This window comes from Carcharhinus amblyrhynchos, chromosome 3 (assembly GCF_965287045.1).
Source record: "Carcharhinus amblyrhynchos chromosome 3, sCarAmb.v2.hapA, whole genome shotgun sequence".
Taxonomy (NCBI): Eukaryota; Metazoa; Chordata; class Chondrichthyes; order Carcharhiniformes; family Carcharhinidae; genus Carcharhinus; species Carcharhinus amblyrhynchos.
In genome coordinates this window covers 7,403,550-7,426,050 of record NC_137326.1, presented here as the reverse complement: position 1 = coordinate 7,426,050, position 22,501 = coordinate 7,403,550, and the positions used below count along the sequence as shown (strand labels likewise).

General features: G+C 44.9%; 1 protein-coding gene and 1 pseudogene across 4 annotated transcripts in view; one reads left to right on the top strand and one right to left on the bottom strand.

Annotated features, from left to right (window-relative positions):
* dalrd3 (DALR anticodon binding domain containing 3) overlaps positions 1–21,334 on the bottom strand; it is a 32,995-nt gene extending 11,661 nt beyond the window's left edge. For 2 of the 4 annotated variants that reach the window (XR_013890013.1, XM_080218655.1), the window contains exons 1-8: positions 21,135–21,334; positions 14,666–14,967; positions 11,831–12,111; positions 9,845–9,897; positions 8,963–9,079; positions 7,855–7,925; positions 2,610–2,668; positions 1,187–1,269 (exon numbers count right to left, since the gene is read on the bottom strand). Coding sequence is in view for 3 of the 4 variants with exons in the window: in XM_080218655.1 (XP_080074781.1) it covers positions 1,187–1,269; positions 2,610–2,668; positions 7,855–7,925; positions 8,963–9,079; positions 9,845–9,897; positions 11,831–12,111; positions 14,666–14,967; positions 21,135–21,329 (1,161 nt within the window). In the remaining variant the exon portion in view is untranslated. Of the gene's footprint in view, positions 1–1,186; positions 1,270–2,609; positions 2,669–7,854; positions 7,926–8,962; positions 9,080–9,844; positions 9,898–11,830; positions 12,112–14,665; positions 14,968–16,484; positions 16,510–17,283; positions 17,624–20,499; positions 21,037–21,134 lie in introns of those variants that run through there. The other 2 variants (XM_080218656.1, XM_080218657.1) reach the window with 2 other exon arrangements.
* On the top strand, positions 1,304–2,601 carry LOC145341296 (cytochrome b-c1 complex subunit 8 pseudogene; annotated as a pseudogene).
* Positions 21,335–22,501: the final 1,167 nt, after the last annotated feature.

Sequence of the window (22,501 nt, the reverse complement as noted above, 5' to 3'; positions counted from 1 at the left end):
TCTCCATGTCTGCGTGGATTTCCTCCGGGTCTCCAGTTTCCTCCCACAGTCTGAAGGACATAGTGGTTAGGTGCTTTGGCCGTGCTAAATTCTCCCTCAGTGTACACGAACAGGCATCAGAGTGTGGCGACTAGGTGATTTTCACAGTAACTTCATTGTAAGCCTACTTGTGGCTAATAAATAAATAAACTTTAACTTTGGTGCACTGCATCTTCTATTCATAAGAATCATAAGAACTAGGAGCAGGAGAAGGCAATTTAGCCCCTCGAGCCTACTCTGCCATTTGATATGATCATGGCTGATTCAATATCGGCCTCAACCCCTTTTACTGGTCCATTTACCATAATGCATCAACCCTCTTATTAATTAAAAATCTCTCTACCTTGTCCTTAACTTTACTCAAAGTCCCAGGTTCCACCACACTCTATGGCAGTGAATTTCACAGATTCACCACTCTTTGAGAGAATCAATTTCATTGGATCCTTACAGAACAGAAGGAGGCCATTTAGCCCATTGAGCACAATCCCCCCCCAGGCCCTATCCCTGTAACCCCATGTATTGACCCTGCTAATTTCCCCCCCCCCCCGACACTAATGGGTGACTTTGGCATCACCAATCCACCTTGGAGTGTGGAAGGAAACCAGACCACCTGGAGGAAACCCATGCAGACACGGAGAGAATGTGCAAACTCCACCTGAGGCCAGAATTGAACCCGGATCCCTGACACTGTGAGGCAGCAGTGCTGACCACTGTGCCGATTTCTCCTCATCCCTGTTTTAAATCTGCCAAACTTATGAATTGAATAGCAATTGCTGGGGCTTCCCTGTGGGTTGGCAGGGTGTGGGGGGGAGGGGGGGGGGCGCGTGGTGGGGAGTCCTGTTGGTCTGCTCTTGCAGATGAAGTGGGGGAGGGAGTCCTGTTGGCCTGCTCTTGTGGGTGAGGGGCGGGGAGGGTGGGGAGTTCTGTTGGCCTGCTCTTGTGGGTGAGGGGTGGGGGGAGTTCTGTTGGCCTGCTCTAGTGCACCAGCTAGCTGTGAACTGACTTTGGGCACTCTCCTCCTTCCCTTATATAAAAGTAGTGCAACAAGACTTGTAAGGAAAGTGAAGGGTGAGAAAGGCAGGGTAAGATACAAAGAGTTCGTTCCCCCGCCTTGTCGGCTATGTTTGGAACATGGTGGATTACTTACTGGACTGCGATGTGCTGTCGCTAACAGTTCAAACCTGATGGAAGCTGAAGTCATGTTGCTGATGATTTCATCCCAGGAGTCCCCTAGGGAGAAATGCAAGAAACTTAATGGGAAAACATGGTTCAAATGAGTCAATTTCTTCAGCAGGTTGCAATCCTGCCTACCTAGAATCTGATCCTAATCTCTGCTCTCTAGAAACCAGGCTGATTTCTAGTGGTTTTTTAAAAGGTTTCTTTGGTAACTTTTTAATCCACACATTAACCGGAGAACAAATTCCATTATTTTCTCTTTGTAACCCTAAAGGCCTCATTTTGTTTTTGCCTCAGTGAACAATTTTCACCCCCTCGTCCAGCTCTGTCATAAACTCCAATGTTGGTTGCAGAGATGAGCTTCATTACTCACTGCCTTAACTAGCTGAACTTTGAAGGAAGGTTATTTTAAACAGCTGTTCACGGTGGTTAGCACTGCTGCCTCACAGCTCCAGGGACCCGGTTCAATTCCAGCCTCGAATCACTGTCTGTGTGGAGTTTGCACATTCTCCCTCTGTCAGCGTGGGTTTCCTCCGGGTGCTCCGGTTTCCTCCCACAGTCCAAAGGTGTGCAGATTAGGTGAATTGGCCATGATAAGTTGCCCCTTAGTGTCTTAGGGTAAATATGTGGGGTTGAAGTGATAGGCCTTGGGTGGGATTATTGTCGGTACAGGCTCAATGGGCCGAATGGCCTCTTCTGCACTGTAGGGTTTCTATGTAATTCAATCCCCACTGGCAAACAGATTCTCTGGAAACCTTGCCACTGACATCCTCAGCAGTGGGACTGTTTTCACAACTGGTCCAAAAAAAACCATATTGAGACATCCTATTGTCGAGGCCACTGAAGCCAGGATTGAAAGAGAAGGAGCAGGGGTTGGGTCACACTCTTGACTAAGAGGGCAGCCTGTGGGAGAGGACGGACCGCCAGCGCTACCATTAGAGCCACAGCCAAGGAGACGGCAAGAACTTTGGGTTTAGTGGCTGAAAAATAGGTCGCCACTTTGGAAATTTGACCAGGTTATGATGCATTGTCACTTACACCATTTCTCCCTTTGAACAGAAGGCATTTGCAAATTATTTCTCCAAAGGCATTCCCAATATGTGGAGGCAATTCAGGGTTCAAGTGCTCCGGGTTGTTCCTCCCTTTGTGTTATCGTATCTTATTTATGCCCGAGGCAACCATGAACATGAACTGTCACTGAGGAAAAACCCAGCTGACTATGCAAATGATAAATGAACGGGGGTGTAGTATATGGAGGGTATAATTTCTGGGGATGTACCAAGAGTATTCCTGACCAACTGTTCACTTTAAGCGAAAACATTGTCTCTCTCTCTCTCTCTGTTCAAAAATAAACTATTTATAGTGTAAAAAAAACTGGACAGTAGAGCTTGTACCTTGCACTAGGTTTCCATACTTCATCACAGATGCTTCCTGCATTTGAGACCTTCGAAACCTGAAGGAAAGTGAGTGAAAGCTTTAATATGCAATTTGTTTGAAATTTTTTGCAATCTATAATTTCATCTGGTTCCAAATTATCAATGGTTTCAAAGGAATTAAATACTACCCATATTTTTAAGATGAGGCTGGGTTAAAACTTCATTTATATGAAGTAAACTGTGTAAGATTAGTGAAATTACATACTGCATCGCTAGAAAGGTTCAAATCCAATCTTTAATAAGAGCAAATTCACTTCTGTGCACGGTGGTTAGCACTGCTACCGCACAGCGCCAGGAACCTGGGTTCAATTCAGGTCTTGGGTGACTGTCTGTGTGGAGTTTGCACATTCTCCCCATGTCTGTGTGGGTTTCCTCTGGATGCTCCGGTTTCCTCCCACAGTCCAAAGATGTGCGGGTTAGGTTGATTGGCCATGATAAACTTCCTTTTAGTGTCAGGTGGATTAGGAGGGTAAATATGAGGGGTTATGGAGATGGGACTTGGGTGGGACTCTTGTTGGTGCAGGCTCGATGGGCCAAATGGCATCCTTCTGCACTGTTGATTCTATGATTCTGTAATACCCTCCAAAGGCCAGGGTCTATCCAATGCCAGAGATAATAGTTTAGATTCAAGAAATGAGAGCAAGAATTCGGCTGCATTAAGCCATGATTCCTGGACTAATGGCTCTATTCTCTCTCTTCTGTCAGATCTGCTGAGATTTTCCAGCATTTTCTGTTTGTGTTTCAAATTCCAGCATCCTCAGTAATTTGCCTTTAACCTGCAGTAAAGTAGTTTGGTTGCTCACTTTCTCAGACATGCTATGATGTACTGCCAATCTAGAAGTGGAATATTAATAGGCTTAACTTGTTAAATGGGGCATTTGAACATAAGAACATAAGAAATAGGAGCAGGAGTAGGCCATCCAGCCCCTCGAGCCTGCCCCGCCATTCAATAAGATCATGGCTGATCTGTCGTGGCTCAGTTCCACTTTCCCGCCCTCTCCCCATAACCCTTAATCCCCTCTCTTATCAAAAACCCATCAACCCGCGTCTTAAAAATATTTAGCGAGGCAGCCTCCACCACTTTAACGGGCAGAGAATTCCAGAGATTCACCACCCTTTGAGTGAAGAAGTTCCTCCTCAACTCCGTTCTAAACCGCCCCCCATTTATCTTGAGGCTGTGCCCCCTAGTCCTACTGTCTTTTTTGAGCGGGAAGAGTCTCTCCACCTCTATCCTATCCATCCCATTCATCATCTTATACGTCTCAATGAGATCTCCCCTCATTCTTCTAAACTCTAACGAGTACAAGCCTAGTTTATTCAGCCTCTCCTCATAGCTCAACCCCCTCAACTCCGGTATCAGCCTAGTAAACCTCCTCTGCACTCCCTCCAAGGCCAAAATATCTTTGCGCAGGTGCGGCGCCCAAAACTGCACACAGTACTCCAGCTGCGGCCTCACCAATGCCCTATACAGCTGCAGCAAGACCTCCCTACTTTTATATTCAATCCCCCTCGTTATGAAGGCCAGCATCCCATTCGCCTTCCTGACCACCTGCTGCACCTGCAAGCTGGGTTTTTGCGACTCATGCACAAGGACCCCGAGGTCCCTCTGCACCGTCGCCTGCTGCAGTTTTTCGCCACGTAAGTAATAATCCTTCCTACCATTATTCCTACCAAAGTGGACCACCTCACACTTGCCAACATTAAATTCCATTTGCCATTTCCTGGCCCATTCGCCCAGCCTATCTAGATCCTTCTGCAGACTTTCCACACCCTCCGCACAATCTTGGTGTCATCAACAAATTTCGACACCCTACACTCGGTTCCCTCCTCCAGATCATCTATATAAATGGTAAAAAGCTGAGGCCCCAGCACCGACCCCTGGGGCACTCCACTAGTCACCATCCGCCAATCCGAATAGCACCCGTTGACCCCCACTCTCTGCCTCCTATTTGACAACCAATCCTCTATCCACGCTAACACCCTACCCCCAACTCCATGTCCCTCGACCTTCTGTAATAACCTCTTGTGAGGTACTTTGTCAAACGCCTTCTGAAAATCTAGAAAGACCACATCCACCGGCTCTCCTCTATCCACTGCCCTAGACACATCCTCATAGAACTCCAGTAAATTTGTCAGACACGACTTCCCTTTAATGAAACCGTGCTGCGTCTGCTCTATCAAGCAATTCCCTTCAAGATGCCTTGCAATTTCCTCCTTAATGACAGATTCTAACATTTTACCTACCACAGACGTTAAACTAACCGGCCTATAATTCCCCGCCTTTTGCCTGGCACCCTTCTTAAACAACGGCGTAACATTAGCTGTTTTCCAATCCTCCGGCACTTCCCCGGAATCCAGCGACGTCTGGAAAATAACCACCAAGGCATCCACTATCACCTCCGCCATTTCTTTCAGAACCCTCAGATGCATTCCATCCGGTCCTGGGGACTTGTCCACAATCAGCCCCTCCAGTCTGTCGAGCACCGCCTCTCTAGTAACAGTAATGTCATTAAGACCCTCCAGTCCTACCACCTTTCCATCGCTAACACCCGGCAAATTATTCACGTCCTCCTCCGTGAAGACAGAAACAAAAAAGTTATTCAATACCTTAGCCATTTCCCAATCCCCTACCACTAGGTCCCCTTTCTCATCCTCTAAAGGACCAACGTTCACCCTAGCCAGCCTCTTCCTTTTTATATATTTATAAAAACTCTTGCTATCCTTTTTTATATTAAGCGCTAGCCCAGCTTCATAGTTTCATTTGGAGCACTTGATAAATCTTGCATCACAAGCATTGTTTCTCCAGGAATTGAGTACTTACTGCTCGTATTTTGAGCCCATTCTTAATCTTGGTCAGGTCACTTTTGTGTTATAAATATTGAGCTGAAGTGACACAATATACAGAAACCAATACATGTTTCCCTTGGTACAACACAGAGTTAAATGATGTTCTGGGCTTTCACCTCAGAGGACCAGGTTGAAACCCCAGCCCAGAACGAAAGCTGGCCTCATATCTTTCAATTCTATTCCGCCCATCTTTGCCTTTCATGTTGGGCACACTTTCTTTGATATAGTTAAAGAGAAAGAGAGGTTTTCTTTTTGTGTTTTTTCTCATTTTTGCTCTCCCGTGGCATGGTAGCACAGTGATTCACATTCATACAAAAACAGAAAATGCTGGAAAATCTCAGCCGGTCTGACTGCATCCGTGGGAGAGAATAAAGCTAACATTTTGAGTCTGGCTGACCCGCAGCCAATGAATTATTTGTGAAACGCAGCAGTCAGTTTAGACACAGCAAAATGCCACAACCAGTATAAGATGAAGGAATATTGTTGGCAGGGACACCTCTGCTTTTTGAGTGGTGCCTTGAGATCTTTTACATCCACCCACAGGGGCAGGCATGGCCGATTTAGTCTCAACCAAAAGGTACCACCTCTGACAATACATCTAAATTACACTAAATTATCAACTTAATTTTGTGCTTCAGGCAGTAAAGAGTTTTGTGTTCTTCAGATGCATAGCCAATATTATGCAAGAGAACTACAAGTATTTTGTGACTTTTATTTTGAGACAAGGGTTTACAATAATCTAATGTAATCTACTATACGCTTACCTTGTATATTATCATTAGTTCTTAGCCTGGGCTAACAGTTCCTGTTTGAAGAAGCAGACTCAATGGGCCATGTGTTCTTTCTCTATATTCTCTATATATGTGGTGGAGATGCTGGCATTGGACTGGGATGGGCACAATAAGAAGTCTACAACACCAAGTTAAATTGCAACAGGTTTATTTGGAATCATGGGCTTTTGGAGTGCTGCTCCTTCATCAGGTCAGCAGAGTCCAAAAGTTCCTGATTCCAAATAAATCTGTTGGAATTTAACCTGGTGTTGTGAGACTTCTTATTGCATTCTATATGTTCTTTCTCTATACTCCTTCTTCTGTTCCTTGTGTTCAAAGGACCACAATCCAATAAGATGTGCGGGTTAGGTTTGATTGGCCATGCTAAAATTGCCCCTTAGTGTCCTGAGATGCTTAGGTTAGAGGGATTAGCGGGTAAATATGTAGGGATATGGGGGTAGGGCCTGGGTGGGATTGTGGTCGGTGCAGACTCGATGGGCCAAATGGCCTCTTTCTGCACTGTAGGGTTTCTATGATTCTATGACCATACAGTTTATTCTTTTCCTTATTTCTTTAGTTTTCAGCAAGGTGCCATTCTTCAGCTAAAAAGATAATGTAAAGCAGTATCACACGCTCTTTACCATAGCACCCAGCACCATTAAGAACCTCAGGATATCCCACAGTGCCAACAAGCTACTTCTGAAGTGCCATAGTCACTGTTATAAGGTAGGGACCGTAGCAGCCAGTTGGTGCACAGTAAGGTGCCATAAACAGCAACGTGATGACAACCAGATAATTTGTCTGTGATCTGAGGGAAATAAGTAATCCCCAGCATAATTTTCAGGGTATATTTCCACATTAAACAGTTCAGCCAGAGATCTGTGACGTTGTGTACAAAGAATCTTGGATAAGTTTCAGTACATTACACAGGTATAGGCATGCCAGCTTTAAAAACAACTAAAGTAATGGGGAAAGACAAAGAACAAAGGAAAATACAGCACAGTTACAGGCCTTTTAACCCTCCAAGCCCGTACCGATTGTGTACCCACCCAGATGCCTCTTATATGTTGCTAATGTGCCTGCTTCCATCACCTCCTCTGGCAGTGCGTTCCAGGCATCCACCATTCTCTGCAGGAAAGCACATCTCCCTTAAACTTTCCCCCTCTCACCTTGAACCTCTGCCCCCTTGTAACTGACATTTCCACCCTGGGAAAAAGCCTCTGACTATCTCCCTGTCTGTGCCTCTCACAATTTTGTAGACCTCTGTCAGGTCTCCCCTCAGCCTCCGTCTTTCCAGTGAAAACAACTCGAAGTTTATTCAACCTCTCTTCACAGCCAACACCCTCGAGACCAGGCAACATCCTGGTGAATCTTCTTTGTACTCTCTCCAAAACTTTCACATCCTTCTGGTAGTGTGCTGACCAGAACTGCATGCAATATTCCAAATGCAGCCTAACCAAGGTTTTATAAAGCTGCAACATGATTTCCTAACTCTTGTACTCAATGCCCCAGCTAATGAAGGCAAACATGCCTGAATTGTGACATCTCTTGTAATTTTTGTGCAGATTAGCTGCAAAGGGACTTACTGGAAGTACTGAACAGCACTGATGTGAGAGTTTTTGCCAGTTATTTTCACTGGGCCACACACGAGGTGCTTCTGTGGATGAAAGAAAAATACATTGTTAAATATCAGATTTGATTTGATTTGATTTATTGTCACATGTATATGTATACAGTGAAAAGTATTGTTTCCTGTATGCTATACAGACAAAAGGATCCCACATATTGGAATGCAGCAAGTTAATTACAGAATAAAACGGCTTCAAACATGTTGGGTGGTGCATGGACCACACCAATATTCTTTTCACAGTGAGGGGTCACTTCAGGGCAAAATTATGAATATTGCAACCGGCTGCTCATTAGTTTTAGAGAGAAAAGGGAGTGACTGAAGTTATGAAACTGTTTGACCTTCATGTCCTGGTAGCTTTAAAACCAAATAGTTGTTGCGAATCCTCCACTTAATTCAAGTTTTACCCAGTGATTTGAAGGCTTTATCTGTACATCCATAAAGCTCACTTTAATCTTTGCCTATTGCCTGGTCGTACAGGCCAAAAGAAACAGTTTGACTCAAACATCTGAACCATGCAAATAACACGTAACTGGAATAGCCAACCAGACAGGGTGGAAGACAAACAGATTCTAGACTCCAAGTAGAATCCTCCAGTGCAGAAGGAGGCCATTTGGCCCATCCAATCTGCACCAAACACAATTCCTCCCAGGCCCCTATCTCCATAACCCTATGGATTTACCCTAGCTAGTCGCCCCTGACACTAAGGAACAATTTAGCATGGCCAATCCAACTAACCGGCACATCTTTGGGCTGTGGGAGGAAACCAGAGCACCTGCAGGAAACCCACACAGACACAGGGAGAATGTGCAGATTCTGCACAGACAGTGAGCCAAGCTGGGAATCAAACCCAGGTCCCTGGTGCTGTGAGGCAGCAGTGCTAACCACTGTGCCACCGTGCTGCCCATTGTGTGGTGAATATTACTAGTGGATGAGCTCCTGAATGGACTCCTACGTTCGAATGGAAATCCTCTGTGGCTCTACCTAAAAACAGGAGTAGGCCATTCAGCCTTTCGAGCTTAATCTGCCATTCAATAGCATGGCCTGTTTGTACCTGTTAAACTAACCTGAGTCACTCGATCTAGGTTGGTATTCAAGATTTGCCAGAGTAGGTCAATCTTCTCCTGTTGAAATTGCTCCTCACAGCCCACCACATGGATCATCAGACACTCCTCAGCATCCTCCTAAGACGCAAAACGCATTTTGGTTATTTAAAAAAAAACATTTTTACAACTAAATTCATCATAATTAGAGCCAAGGGCCGGAATTTTACCGGTACGCCTGGCCGAGGCTCATAAGATTGCGCCAGAGGCCAATGGAGAATGCTGTTCAGTGAGCCTCGGTAAAATCAGGACCATTGTATTTACACCAGTCCTTTGAAGGGCTGCACAATTATTCCCTATAGCCCTGCTTTCTCCTTAGAACTGATCCAATTCTCTTTCGAAAGTTAATAATCAATCTTCTTTCAAACAGTGGATTCCAGATCTTCACTACTCTGATTTTGTTCCAGCAAAATCCTCATAGCACCCTTCTGCGAATTACCTTCAATCTGTTTGCCCACCCATTATTATACAAATGTTTTACTTCTGACAAATCTAGTCCCCTGTTCCAGAGTGCCAGGCACCATGTCTAACCAAAAAGGTACCGCCACGTTCCACAACTCATGAAGTGCAAAGATGAACATGTCCAGCCGTTTTTCGATAGTTTACAGGACGAATCTATCCATCATGTAATGGCTGCGTCACTCAGAAACACACAGAGATGGCTGGTTCAGAAAGAGGGAAGTATCACCATCATAACATTCTGTGGCTGACAATCAATCAGTTGGAGGGAGCTTTACAAGAAGGCATTCCTCAGCAAACCGACTTGTCAATTAGAAAGGGAATCAACAGGGGACAGTTCAATCTGTGGAGCGTGTGTTTCACAGGGGAAGTTATGCTGTCACTGACCTGTAAGACAATGTCCTGAAGCTCTGCTATCTGTCTCAAGGCTTCCTCCTGCACTGTACAAAGTAGAATCAATTATAATAGTTAATATCTGACAGTGCTGGAAAAGTAAATAGCTTTCTGAGCTCATATACACAAAGAATGATGTACCCTAGCTGTCAACTTTTCACTTTTAAATGATCCGTTCAGTAGAGCCTGCCACAATTGTACCAGACTCCCCATTAGCTCCATTCCCAAACTAAAAGAGAAAATGCTGGAAAATCTCAGCAGGTCTGGCATCATCTGTAAGGAGGGAAGAGAGCTGACGGTTCAAGTCCAGGTCACCCTTTGTCTTTGGACTGTCAGCTCTTTTCTCTCCTTACAGATGCTGCCAGACCTGCTGAGATTTTCCAGCGTTTTCTTTTGCTTTCAGATTCCAGCATCCGCAGTAATTTGTTTTTATCCAGCCCTATTCCCAATCTGGATGTATAACTTATGCATTAATTATAAATTCATGTTGTAGCTATGGAGGAAATAGCTGAGTTTAAACAAAATGATACTGTGCCTTTAAGAAATGTACTTGTGTCGTGTTTTTCATAAAGGGACTGTTTTATACAGCAGCCCTGATTACTGTGCTGCTTGTCTGCAATCGGCAGTCCACATGCCGGGCAATTGTTTTGACCAAACTGATGAACCAAATCAAATTAATTGAGGGATAAATTGAAAGGGGCAGCTCAAAAAAGGGAACCGCCCGAAAACAAAACAGAAAGGAAACTTAAATCATCAAACTAACATGTGGGGAAAAGGATTGATAATGCACCCTAGCCCGTGGTGCCCAACGAGCATGGAAATCCTCAACTGTGCCCTCGGACACTGTGTACTCCCTCTCCAGGGACACCCGACCGTGAATGTAGCCAGTAGAGGGGCAGACAGTTGGGTTGGATAACACCCTCGGTTGCCCATTGCCTGGACCTATTGATGGCAAGTTTGGCCAGGCCCAGAAGCAGGATCACGAGGACGTCCACCGCCTTCCCCACTCCCTTCCATGCCGGGTGTCCATAGATCAGGAGCATGGGATTGAAGTGCAAAAACGTCAATAGCCCACATGCTGAGCATGCAGAAGAATAATTGCTCCTAATTATTGCAATGTTTATTTTAATCTGAGTTAAAGCAGCTTTGTTATTGTTGGGTTGTCTCCTGGGGTTTCAAAGTAGGGTTTAATTAGGTTGATTGACAAGAAGAGAGAATCATTTGCTAATGACTAGCCCTACAGAGACACAAGCAGGCAGTTGCTGTTTGAATTTGATCACAGTAGTCACTCTTTCTCTCTCTCTCTCTGGAAATTGAAACCTATTATCTACTAGAAAATCGGTACCTCTCTCCAGAGGTCTGCAAAAGGCAAGAGGTTTTTTTGAAGGCCACAAGTCCAATCTTATGCCAATCTGAAAGAAAATGCACAATCTGTTTAGGGAGAGGGGGACAGGGCTCACTAGAAAGCTGGCTGCTCAAAGTAGAAGGTGCAATTGCGCATTTGCAGCTCTCTGTTTCTGTGCAAGGGAACAGAGAGATGTGTCAGTCACCTTCCCCCTCCTGGAAAGCACCCATTTCGCCATCCCATGATCGCTGGCCTCCCTGGCCAACTGCCCCCAACCTGCCAGATCTCTGTGCAAGGCTGATCTCACTAGATATCCAGGGCCAGTAAGATCACGATAGGCAAGAAATCCGTCACAAATACAATTTTTTGCCTTATTTGCGACCTTACTGGCTCGCTCCACCCATTGACCGTGGGGTGAAAAGGTAAGCTTGCCTCCAATGTATTTTACATACAAGAGGAAAATTTGGGAACACCTATCTTCCACTTTGCATTTTTGAGACAGAGAGAGAGATAGAGAGAGAGAGAGAGAGAGGGCTTCCACATAATATTGTCTGATTCTTTCATTTGTGTTCCTATTTTACTAATAAATGAGGAAGGGAAATTTCAAACTTCCTTGTTTAAAAGTTAGGACTTACCTAGAGCGACATCCAAGTTGGTATCGTAACCTTCTAGTTCCTTCTCCTTCACAAACTGTCTTAAATGCACCTTGAAGACAACATCATGTGCCTGGCCTGAAGGGGCCTCGAACTTCCTGAGCTGTGTATAAACGGACTCTGACAAAATTTGCTTCAGGCTGGAGACTCTTCCCTCGTTAGACGTGCTCTGCCGGGCAGATGGCCAAGTGACTCTCAATAACTTTAGGAAGTTGCAGGTGGAGGTATTTTGGGGGAGATTTGGTGTTGTGTGCACTATGCAGCTAAAGGAAGAGCAGTGGGTTAGAAGTGAGAGAAATTCAGTCAACAAGAAAATGAAAGCTATACCCAACACAGAGTATTACTGAACATTAACCTTCTGAAACACTGGCTTCCAGAACTATAAGTACCCAAGGGCATGGTAGAAATAGCTTTTACACAGGAAGGTGCATTTGTATAGAACCTGTCATCAGGTGCATCAGAGAAACAAACATTGGACAGTGACAGAAAATGTAAATATGACTCAAGTGTGACCTCCTTTGAGGTTACCAAAGGACTGGAGTCTTAGAATTGGGGGAACGGCACCGTGGCACAGTGGTTAGCACTGCTGCCTCACAGACCTGGGTTCAATTCCTAGCTCGGGTCACTATCTGTGTGGAGTTTGCACATTCTCCTTGTGTCTGCGTGGGTTTCCTCCGGGTACTCCGGTTTCCTCCCACAGTCCAAAGATGTGCGGGTTCGGTTGATTGGCCATGCTAAAAAATTGTCCCTTAGTATCCTGGGATGCATGGGATAGAGGGATAAATGGGTAAATTATGTAGGGATATGGGGTTAGTGCCTGGGTGGGATTGTGTTCAGTGCAGACTCGATGGGCCGAAGGGCCTCTTTCTGCACTGTAGGGTTCTATGATACCTGTGTGGAGTCTGCACGTTCTCCCCATGGTTTTTTCCGGGTGCTCCGGTTTCCTCTCACACTCCAAAGATGTGTGGGTTAGGTTGATTGGCCATGCTAAATTGCCCCTTAGTGTCAGGGGGACTAACAGGGTAAATGGGGTTATGGGGATAGGGCCTGGGTGGGATTGTAGTCAGTGCAGACTCAATGGGCCAAATGGCCTCCTTCTGCACTGTAGGGATTCTAAGATAGTTGGGGTGAGATAGTTGAATGCACTACCTGAGCGTTAGTGCAGAGGGATAGGGGTGTACAAAGACAAGGTTCAGCAAAGCAGATTTATGAGCTGTTGTATGGCAGTAGGGGTTCACAAAGGCAGATTGGGTCAATATAGGTATTTCAATTCGGTGTGAGGTTGACCCAGACACGGACGTTTGTGTCAAATAGTTGAGGAAGCTGGAAGTGGTATAAACAAGGGTCTTGGGGCCAAGCAATCATATGGTCATCAAAATGAACAGTATTGCTGGTGGACACCACGTATGGTTTGAAGCTTCTTTAGGGAGACTCAAACTTGCACACTGTGCGCCTTGGGCAATTGGGAGGGAACAGAACCAGAGGCAAAGGATAATTGTCGCTGTGAAGGGGTCTCGAAGTATCAGATTTCTTCCCCCTTTTCCTGAATGCACCAACTCTGAGATGTAGTGCCCTGGGTATTCGAAGTCTTAGACTTTTGTGCATTCTGTAAATTGATAAAAATGTGCAGGATCCAAAAGAAGTGCCAAAATCTTAACCATTTACAAGTGATTCCTTTTGGTATTTCAATGCAATTGTTGACCATTTTAAATTAATTAAGCTGTTGAAATGTATTAATAATTGCAATGATTGTATTAATTAACATGAGAAGAAAGTCAAACTGGCTTGATGTATTTTAAAAATTGTTTTTAAATATTAGTGTCTTTCTCAGGAATCTAAGGAAATTTGGCATGTCTACAACAACTCTCACCAACTTCTTGCACAGATGTGCCAAAGGAAGCATTCTTTCTAGTTGTATCACAGCTTGGTACGGCTCCTTTCCTGTCCAAGACCGCAAGAAACTCCGAAGGGTCATGAATGAATCCCAGTCCATCCTGCAAACAAGCCTCCCATCCACTGACTCTGTCTACACTTCCCGCTGCCTCAGAAAAGCCAGCATAATCAAGGACCCCATGCACCCCGGACATACTCTCTTCCACTTTCTTCTGTCAGGAGAAAGATACAAAAGTCTGAAACCACATATCAACTGACTCAAGTACAGCTTATTTCCTACTGCCATTGGCACGGTAGCACAGTGGTTAGCACTGCTGCTTCACAGCTCCAGTGTTTGGGTTCAATTCCCAGCTTGGATCACTGTCTGTGTAGAGTTTGCACATTCTCCCTTGTGTCTGTGCCAGTTTCCTCAGATGCTCTGGTTTCCTCCCACTGTCCAAAGATGTGCAGGTTAGGTTGACTGGCCATGCTAAAAATTGCCTGTTAGAGTCCTGAGATGTATAGGTTAGAGGGATTAGCAGATGGATTTGGGGGTAGGGCCTGGGTGGGATTGTGGTTGGTGCAGACTCGATGGGCCAAATGGCCTCTTTCTGCACTGTAGGGTTTCTATAATTCTATGACTTTTGAATGGACCCACCTTATATTAAATTGATTTTTCTCTACACCCTAGCTATAATTGTAACATTACATTCTGCACTCTTTCTCCTTTCCTTCCCTATGAATGGTATGCTTTGTCTGCATAGCGTGCAAGGAACAATACTTTTCACTGTATAATAATGCATGTGACAATATTAATCAAATCAAATAGTGTCAGCTTGGAGCTCCTGCCTTGCGAGGTACAATCAATGATTAAGTTCCACAGACTGGAAGTCTTAAGGAGAACATTGTAAGTGACTAGGTTGAGATTATTTAAGTAAAACTCACCCTTGCTGCCTTAACACCACAGCAAGATGGTCGACTAGTAGGATAGTTCGTAAATGACTAACTGTAAGGGATTCCAGTCCTTTATTCCCCTGCAAAGCTACACAATTCAGAATCACACATTTCTTCTTTGCTGGTGGGACCTTCAAAGGTCTTGTGTAGAGAGGGAGATTGTTCAGGACTTGCATGAAAAGGGCAGGATGGTCTAGGCGGATCACAACTCCCTTGTCCGTTTGCTTGCAGTTCTGAATGTAGAGGCGCTGACGGTTCTCCGACAACAATCTCTCAATGAAATCTTCAGGAACCTGAAACCATTTGAAGACTAGGATTATTTACAATTGTTTTGTATCTCAAGGGCTAACAATGATTAAAGAAGAAAAACAAAAAAAAGTGAGGGCAGTTCAGCTGGTATCTACATGAGGAAAGATGGGCTGAAACTTTTGAGAGGACAACTTTGAAGAAAGTTTATCACCAATCTTGGCTTTTAAGAACCACAACAGCGATAAATCAGATCCAATATAATGCAGAGTCACATCAGGTGAAGAGGAAGGTTTTATTGGACCATCTGAAAAAGAAATGGAGATGTTTCTGTGGGTGGGGGGCAACTTCAGAGCTTGGGGCACTGAGTGGGGCTGCCAAATATGACTGATTGTATTCCTGAGGGTTTTATCATGTGACCCCATTCCCCCCCACCATTCTTCAATCATTAGTTGGACGGCCTTCCCATTCCAAATGGAAAGCAAAAAGACTAATTAGCCAATGGGATGATGCTTAACTGTCAGCAAATAGCCTTCAATTCCCCCATTTTCAATACTTTTGTATTTGGTAAAATGTTCAAAGAAAATAATAAAAAAAGTTCTATTTTAATGTCCCAACGACTTTTCTCTATGCTTGCACACAGCAAGTGCCCTGAAGATTGATCTTCAACTCTTGGAGATGCTAGGCCAAACTTGGAGGATTAGCAACCCCCATAACATTGGCAGCTGAAGGCATGACCAGCAATGGTGGAGTGATAGATTGACAGGAAGTACAAGAGTCCAGAATGGGAGTAGTGCAGTGATCTTTGGGGTTGCATGGAGGCATAGTGGTTAGCACTGCTGCCTCACAGTGCCAGGGATCTGGGTACAATTCCAGCCTCGGGTCACTCTCAGTGTGGACTTTACGCATTCTTCCCGTATCTGTGTGGGTTTCCTTCAGGTACTCCAGTTTCCTCCCACAGTCCAAAGATGTGCATGTTAGGTTGATTGGCCATGCTAAATTGATCCTCGTGTCAGGGGATTAGTCGGGTAAATATGTGGGGTTATGGCCTGGGTCGGATTGTGGTTGGTGCAGACTCAATGGGTTGAATGGCCTCCTTCTGCACTGTACAGATTCTATGATCGTGGAGGGAAGGAGAAACATGGTAAATAATTGAATCTCAGTCCCTATAATTATTGCAAAAACAAGCTGCTGTGTGGACCACATTTGCTTTGGGCCTCCACGATATGGTTGATTTTGGTTACTGCATTTCACTGTGCAGATCAGGAGGGTTTGATCCGGCTTTGTCACATATTTATTTGGAAGGTGAGGTCAGATATAACAACTAGTCTGCATCCCAGGAAAAGGGGGGAAAGTGGGAACGTTAGCTAGGGCTTTTGCTCCTGAGAAAAGACTTGCATTTATATAGTGCTTTTCAGGGTCACAGGACATCTCAACACACTTTGAAACAGTTTTGTAGTGCAGTCACTGCTGTAATGTAAGAAACACGGCAGTCGATTTCCATACAGCAAGCTCTCACAAACGACATGGTAATGACCAGATAATTAGTTTCTGCAATGCTGACCGATATTGGTCAGGACATCGGTATATCTCCCTTGCTCTTCTTCGAAATAGTGCCAGAGGATATCTCACACCCACCCAAGCAGGTGGATAGGGTCCACAGTTATCTCATCTGAAAGATGGCACCTCTGACAGCGCAGCATTCTGTACGACACTGAAGTGTCACCCTTGATTTTTGTTCTCGGGGCCCTGGAGTGAGACTTGAACCTACAGACCCAGAGGCAAGCGTGCTACCAAACTGAGCCGTGGATGATACAACTGGGTAGTGATTTCTTGCTAATCTGTGATAGACCTCTTTGGCTAAATTGCTGGTGAAGTGACACTTCAGTCGAAGTGACCAGAGAAGTTTTCTTGGGTTGGGAACAGAAATTTTCAAACTCTGAGAAAAACAAGTCAGAAATTAAAACCTACAGTCAAAGTGTAATCGCTATAACTGGGCCTAACTTTGTTCCCTTGGTCAGAAGTGCTTCAGTAAACAAGCAATTGAAAACTCCTGCAATATAAAATGTTCACAGTTTAGTGTTCTGTGTTGTTATTAAATGTTCACTTCTGGTAAAACTTGAGCTGTGTTTGTGGTGCCAGGTGTTATTTTATTGTCACAGGTCGCCACGCCATCCTCCTCCAGGATGCTTTTTATCAAACATTTCGCCATGGCACTACTTAAAACTACTTTGATAAAGTATTTAGTAAATTTGTTCTGTAAAACATCCTTTCACACTATTGTGTGAACTGATGACCTCTTCTAGCACTTTGCATGATTTATGAGTGTCAGGTAATTAGTAATGATCAAAATGAAATCACACATTGTGTCCTTCAGGCTCTGCTGTGTTGGGTTGAACCATCATAGGCTCAAGTGCTGGTGTTTTTTGCACTGCCTATGTGACAGCATACGGATAGCACCTAGGCATGAAGGCTGGTTAATCAAGTCTTGATTGGTTCACTTCCAATTCCATTGGCTGTGTTTCTGCTTCCAGCTCTGCTCTAACTGCTGCGTCTTGGTTGGAATACATTGTGGGGAGTGTCACACACCTCCATTAATTCCCCTAAGTGTCCTTTCTTCATGTGTGATCCAACATTGTGATGTACTTTTTCTGTAGCTCACTGACTTAAGTTCTCACCGAATGGCCACACATATGCTGTTATCTGCAAAAGGCACAGGAAAATGAAAGTCATTAAGCTCCCAGAGGATGACAGGTTGTGATTTAACCTGAGGATCACCACACCTCAGGTGGGGATAAGGTTGAGAAGGTGGCACCTTCATGAATAACCTCAGCCAGTACAGGAATTGAACCCACAGCTGTTGGTATCACTCTGCATCACTAACTAGCCATCCAGCCAACTCAGCTAAACCAATCTCCCCAAGTGAGAGTTTGTTTGGGATTTGAACTGGGATTTCTCACAAACTAACTTAACAAAAGCTCCCAAGTGAAAATCATGCTTCTAGGCCAAGGAGTCAGTGCAAGGGGTATAGGACACCAAGCAGCAGGACCCTACTTTTTTCTTTTCTTAGCCTATGGGTGGAGGGCAAATGTAACTTAACTGCAGCCCTTTGGATCACTTTGGTAGTAAGAACAGAAAAGCACAATGTTTTTAAAAAGGCATGAAACTTGTAAATGTTGAGAGGGACTAAGGTGCATGCATACAAGTAACACAAAGTTAATGAACAGATGCAGCAAGAAATCAATAAAGCAATTGGAACATTGGCCTTGGTTGCAACGGGTTTGGCAAGACCGCAAGTGGGGTACAGTGTGCTGGAGAGGCATCAGGTGAAACATTTCCTTAAATTCCTCCATTCTGGGTTTTTTTTTGAAACCAGGCATTATTAGGAACAATTGACCTCAGTTGCACAGTGGTTAGCATTGCTGCCTCACAGTGCCAGGGATCTAGGTTCGATTCCTGTACTTGCGTCACTGTCTGTATGGAGTCTCCATGTGCTCCATGTCTGTGTGGGTTTCCTAATCCAAAGGTGTACAGGTTACATTAACTGCCAAGCTAAATTGCCCATTAGTGTCCCAAGATGTGTAGGTTAGAGGGATTAGCAGGGTAAATACATGAGGTTACGGGGGTAGGGCCTGGATGGATTATCAACAGAGGCTTAAAGGGCTTCTTCTGCACTGTAGGGATTCAATGAATGCTATCTTTGCACTGTGGTAGGAAACTGGAACACCCAGAGGAAACCCAAGCAAACACGAGACAATATACAAACTTCAGTGACCCGAGGCTGGAATCAAACCCAGGTCCCTGGCACTGTGAGGTGGCAGTGCTAACCACTTTGTCATCATTTCTTGATATCACATGGAGTCAAACTGGTTGGAGATTGGTGTCTGATGCTGGGGACCTCAGGAGGCATCTGGAATGGATCATCTATTGGACACTTCCAGACATGTACAATTTTTGCCACCGTGGGAAATATATTTATCTACTAAGCCAAGAGGCGAACTCGGGATACTGATATCAATATTTGCAAAGGTTAAGACTTAAATCCCAGCCATGTGTCAGATTGCCTCATTGAGAATAACTAGTTTTACTTCATTCACCAAAGAGTTGAGCAGACTTGTTTTGTGTATGCTGTAGCTATCATGATATTTGCTGTCGGTGAATCCTCTCATTAAATGCTGTGAATTGAAAATGCAATGGTAATAACATGTATTTTTTACTGGGATATGAAACCATTATGTTGGAGATGCCTCAACCTAGGGAACACTGAGCCATTTGAGTAATGCTCACTTATCTTGCACCTGCAATAGCAAACAGCATCAGGTATTCCACCAGAATGCCAAGTGAAATGATCAGGTTTGATTGCTTTTCACTTAAATACAATCCAAAAATAATCCCACTGGCACAGAATCATAGAAATCCTACAGTGCAGAAGGAGACTATTCAGCCCATCAATTCTGCACCGACCACAATTCTGCCCAGGCTCTATCCCCATAACCCTCTGCATTTACCCTAGTCCCCCTGACACTAAGGGACAATTTAGCATGGCCAATCCACCTAACTTGCACATCTCTCGTGACTTCTGATTCTCCCCACAAATTACATATCAACAAAATTTTTCTATTCTAATGTTATTCAAAGCATTCACAGCTCCAACACCTTGCTGCATAAACTCTGGTAAGCTACATGTTCTGCTATTGGAGGGACAGTCCCTGGCTGAGGCACTTTATCCACAGGGCACACTGCCTCCTTCATAAACTTCATTCCTGAACTACATGCAAATCAGGAGTCACATAACCAAGCATTGCCCTGCAGACAGTTAACCTGGGTGGAGCAGTGGTAGGGCAGGTTCTGATCTGTGGGAGATCAGATCATGTTTTCAACCAGTAGGAGCAGGGGATTTGCAATGAGGGGCTTTACCTTACACAGCTCAAGCACAGTGACTGCAATGCAAATACCTCGCGCTTCCCCACTTCCACCCCCAAGCAAATCTCAGGATATTCCTAGGGTAGCATGGTGGCACAGGTCAGCGCTGCTGCTTCACAGCGCCAGGGACCTGGGTTCGATTCCTGGCTTGAACCACTGTCTGTGCGGAATCTGCACGTTCTCCCCATGTCAATCTGGATTTCTTCCGGGTGCTCCAGTTTCCTCCCACAGTCCAAAGGGCGTGCTGCTGAGGTGCACTGACCGTGCTAAATTTTCCAAGTGTACCTGAACAGGCACTGGAGTGTGGCCACTAAGGGATTTTCACAGTAACATGATTGCAGTGTAAATGTAAACCTACTTGTGATACTGATAAATAAACTTAGAAATTTCATGGAGCTTTCTTGTGAAATTAACCTGAAGAGAAAATTTCCCTGACCGCAAAGTGCTGAATAAAGCTTGAGTGGCTGCTGGCCACTGGAAAGAAAAGCGATGGCTGTAAGCAAAGCCGTGCAGATGCCCTGATAGCTGAAATCACCATGTGCCTGTAAGCCTCATGTGAAGTGGCTGGGTCCCTGGATTCGGTTTACAAAACATGGTCAAGAGGTTTTCTCCCCAACACTGCTCACTGGTTTGATTATTTCAAATTGATGACCCACCAAACATCCAGTGTTTCTTCCCCGCTCAGAGGAAATAAATTGCCCTGAGGACAAGGAGGCCATTCAGCCCTCAGAACTATTGCTGTCACGAGAAGATTTTCAGGCATTACGCTCTATCCAAACTCTTCACTTTCAGAAAAATAAATCTTCACGTTTTGCATTCACTGTTCCAGTGGAGGTTATCCAAGCGTGGCCTTAGGTGTTGCGTTGCCTCATCATAGGACAGGCACTGTGGCTAGCACTGCTGCCTCTCAGCACCAGGGACCCCGGTTCCATTCCTGGCTTGGGTCACTGTCTGTGTGGAATTTGCACATTATCCCCATGTCTGCATGGGTTTCCTCTGGGTGCTCCAGTTTTCTCATGCGCTTTGAAAGACATGCTGGTTAGGTGCATTGGCCGTGCTAAATTCTCCTTCAGTGTACCTGAACAGGCGCCAGAGTGTGGCAACTAGGGGATTTTCACAGCAACTTCATTGGGGTGTTAACGTAAGCCTACTTGTGACAGTAATAAATAAACTTTAACTTGTGGTTTTGGCTAATCTGGGTTGGTGGAGGCTCTCTGACCTTTGCCCCTTGAACTCCACCCCCCCTTCCCCCCACCAAAGGCTGCGGCCTAGCTCCGCTCGGCTCGCCCACCTGGCCCCGCGGGTAGAGTTTGCTCAGGGCCGCTCTGGGCGCTATCCAGTCCCGGCCTCTCAGGTTGCACTCGCTCTTCTCCTTGAACCAAACCCGGCCGCCCTGCTCTGGGCCCGGGCCTCGCAGAGCCGCCTCCAGCGCGGCCGAGCAGGCGGAGAGGCTGAACTCCGGAGCGACGGCCATGGCAGCCTCCATCCTGCTGACCCCCAGAGCAGCGCTTCCGGGTCACCACCAACATCCGGTCCCACTGGGTTACCATGGAAACCCCTCCCCAGCTCCCTCAATGAAGCAGCTCAATGGACTGTCAGCATCCCAAAGAATTCCTTTCAATCCCTTCAAACCCAATGGACTGTCAGCACCCCAAAGAATTCCTTTCAATCCCTTCAAACCCAATGGACTGTCAGCATCCCAAAGAATTCCTTTCAATCCCTTCAAACCCAATGGACTGTCAGCATCTTAAAGAATTTCCTTTCAATCCCTTCAAACCCAATGGACTGTCAGCATCTTAAAGAATTCCTTTAAATTCCTTCAAACCCAATGGACTGTCAGCATCCCAAAGAATTCCTTTCAATCCCTTCAAACCCAATGGACTGTCAGCATCCCAAAGAATTCCTTTCAATCCCTTCAAACCCAATGGACTGTCAGCATCTTAAAGAATTCTTTTAAATGTCTTCATGCAAAACAAAAAGAAAGGAAGACTACGCAGGATGACCATAGTGAGTTGCCCATTTGAAGAGCAAGTGCAGATGCAATGGGCCGAAAGGCCTCATAATGGCACTGTAACAACTCTGTGATTTTTGTAAGGTTTATTGGTGATGCCATATGCTGAGAGACTTACTGATCTTCCATCATAAAGTCAGAAGCGGGATTTTCACAGTAATGTCCCAGGTACAACCATCTTCGATCGCTTCATCAGTGACCGTCCCTTCATCATCAGGTCCGAAACTGGGGATGTTCTGTGTTGGGGAATCAGATCAGAAACTCCAAGGTATATCATGAAGTTAGCTAGATGCTAACTTTTTTTTTGAATTTGGCATCAGGATGAGCGTAAAGTCTTTCGCTCCAGGTATGGTTCCGTTAACCCACTAGGAAGCTTTTATTAAAACAAATTTTATTTAAGAACACAGTTAGAATATAACAAAAATTAGCATAACTTTTACCAATTTAAATACTTAAACATGATAAATTAATTTTGAACAGCTAGTTATCACTTTAATTTCAATGTAAGCAATATCCTCCTAGTCATACATCCTTCTTCAGAATCAGTTTGCACCAAAAAGTGAGATGTTCATGTGGATGCTAGATTTCCAGCCTTTTAACACCCCTGGACCTAGATCTAGAAAGAAACCTGTCTTCTGATTTCGATA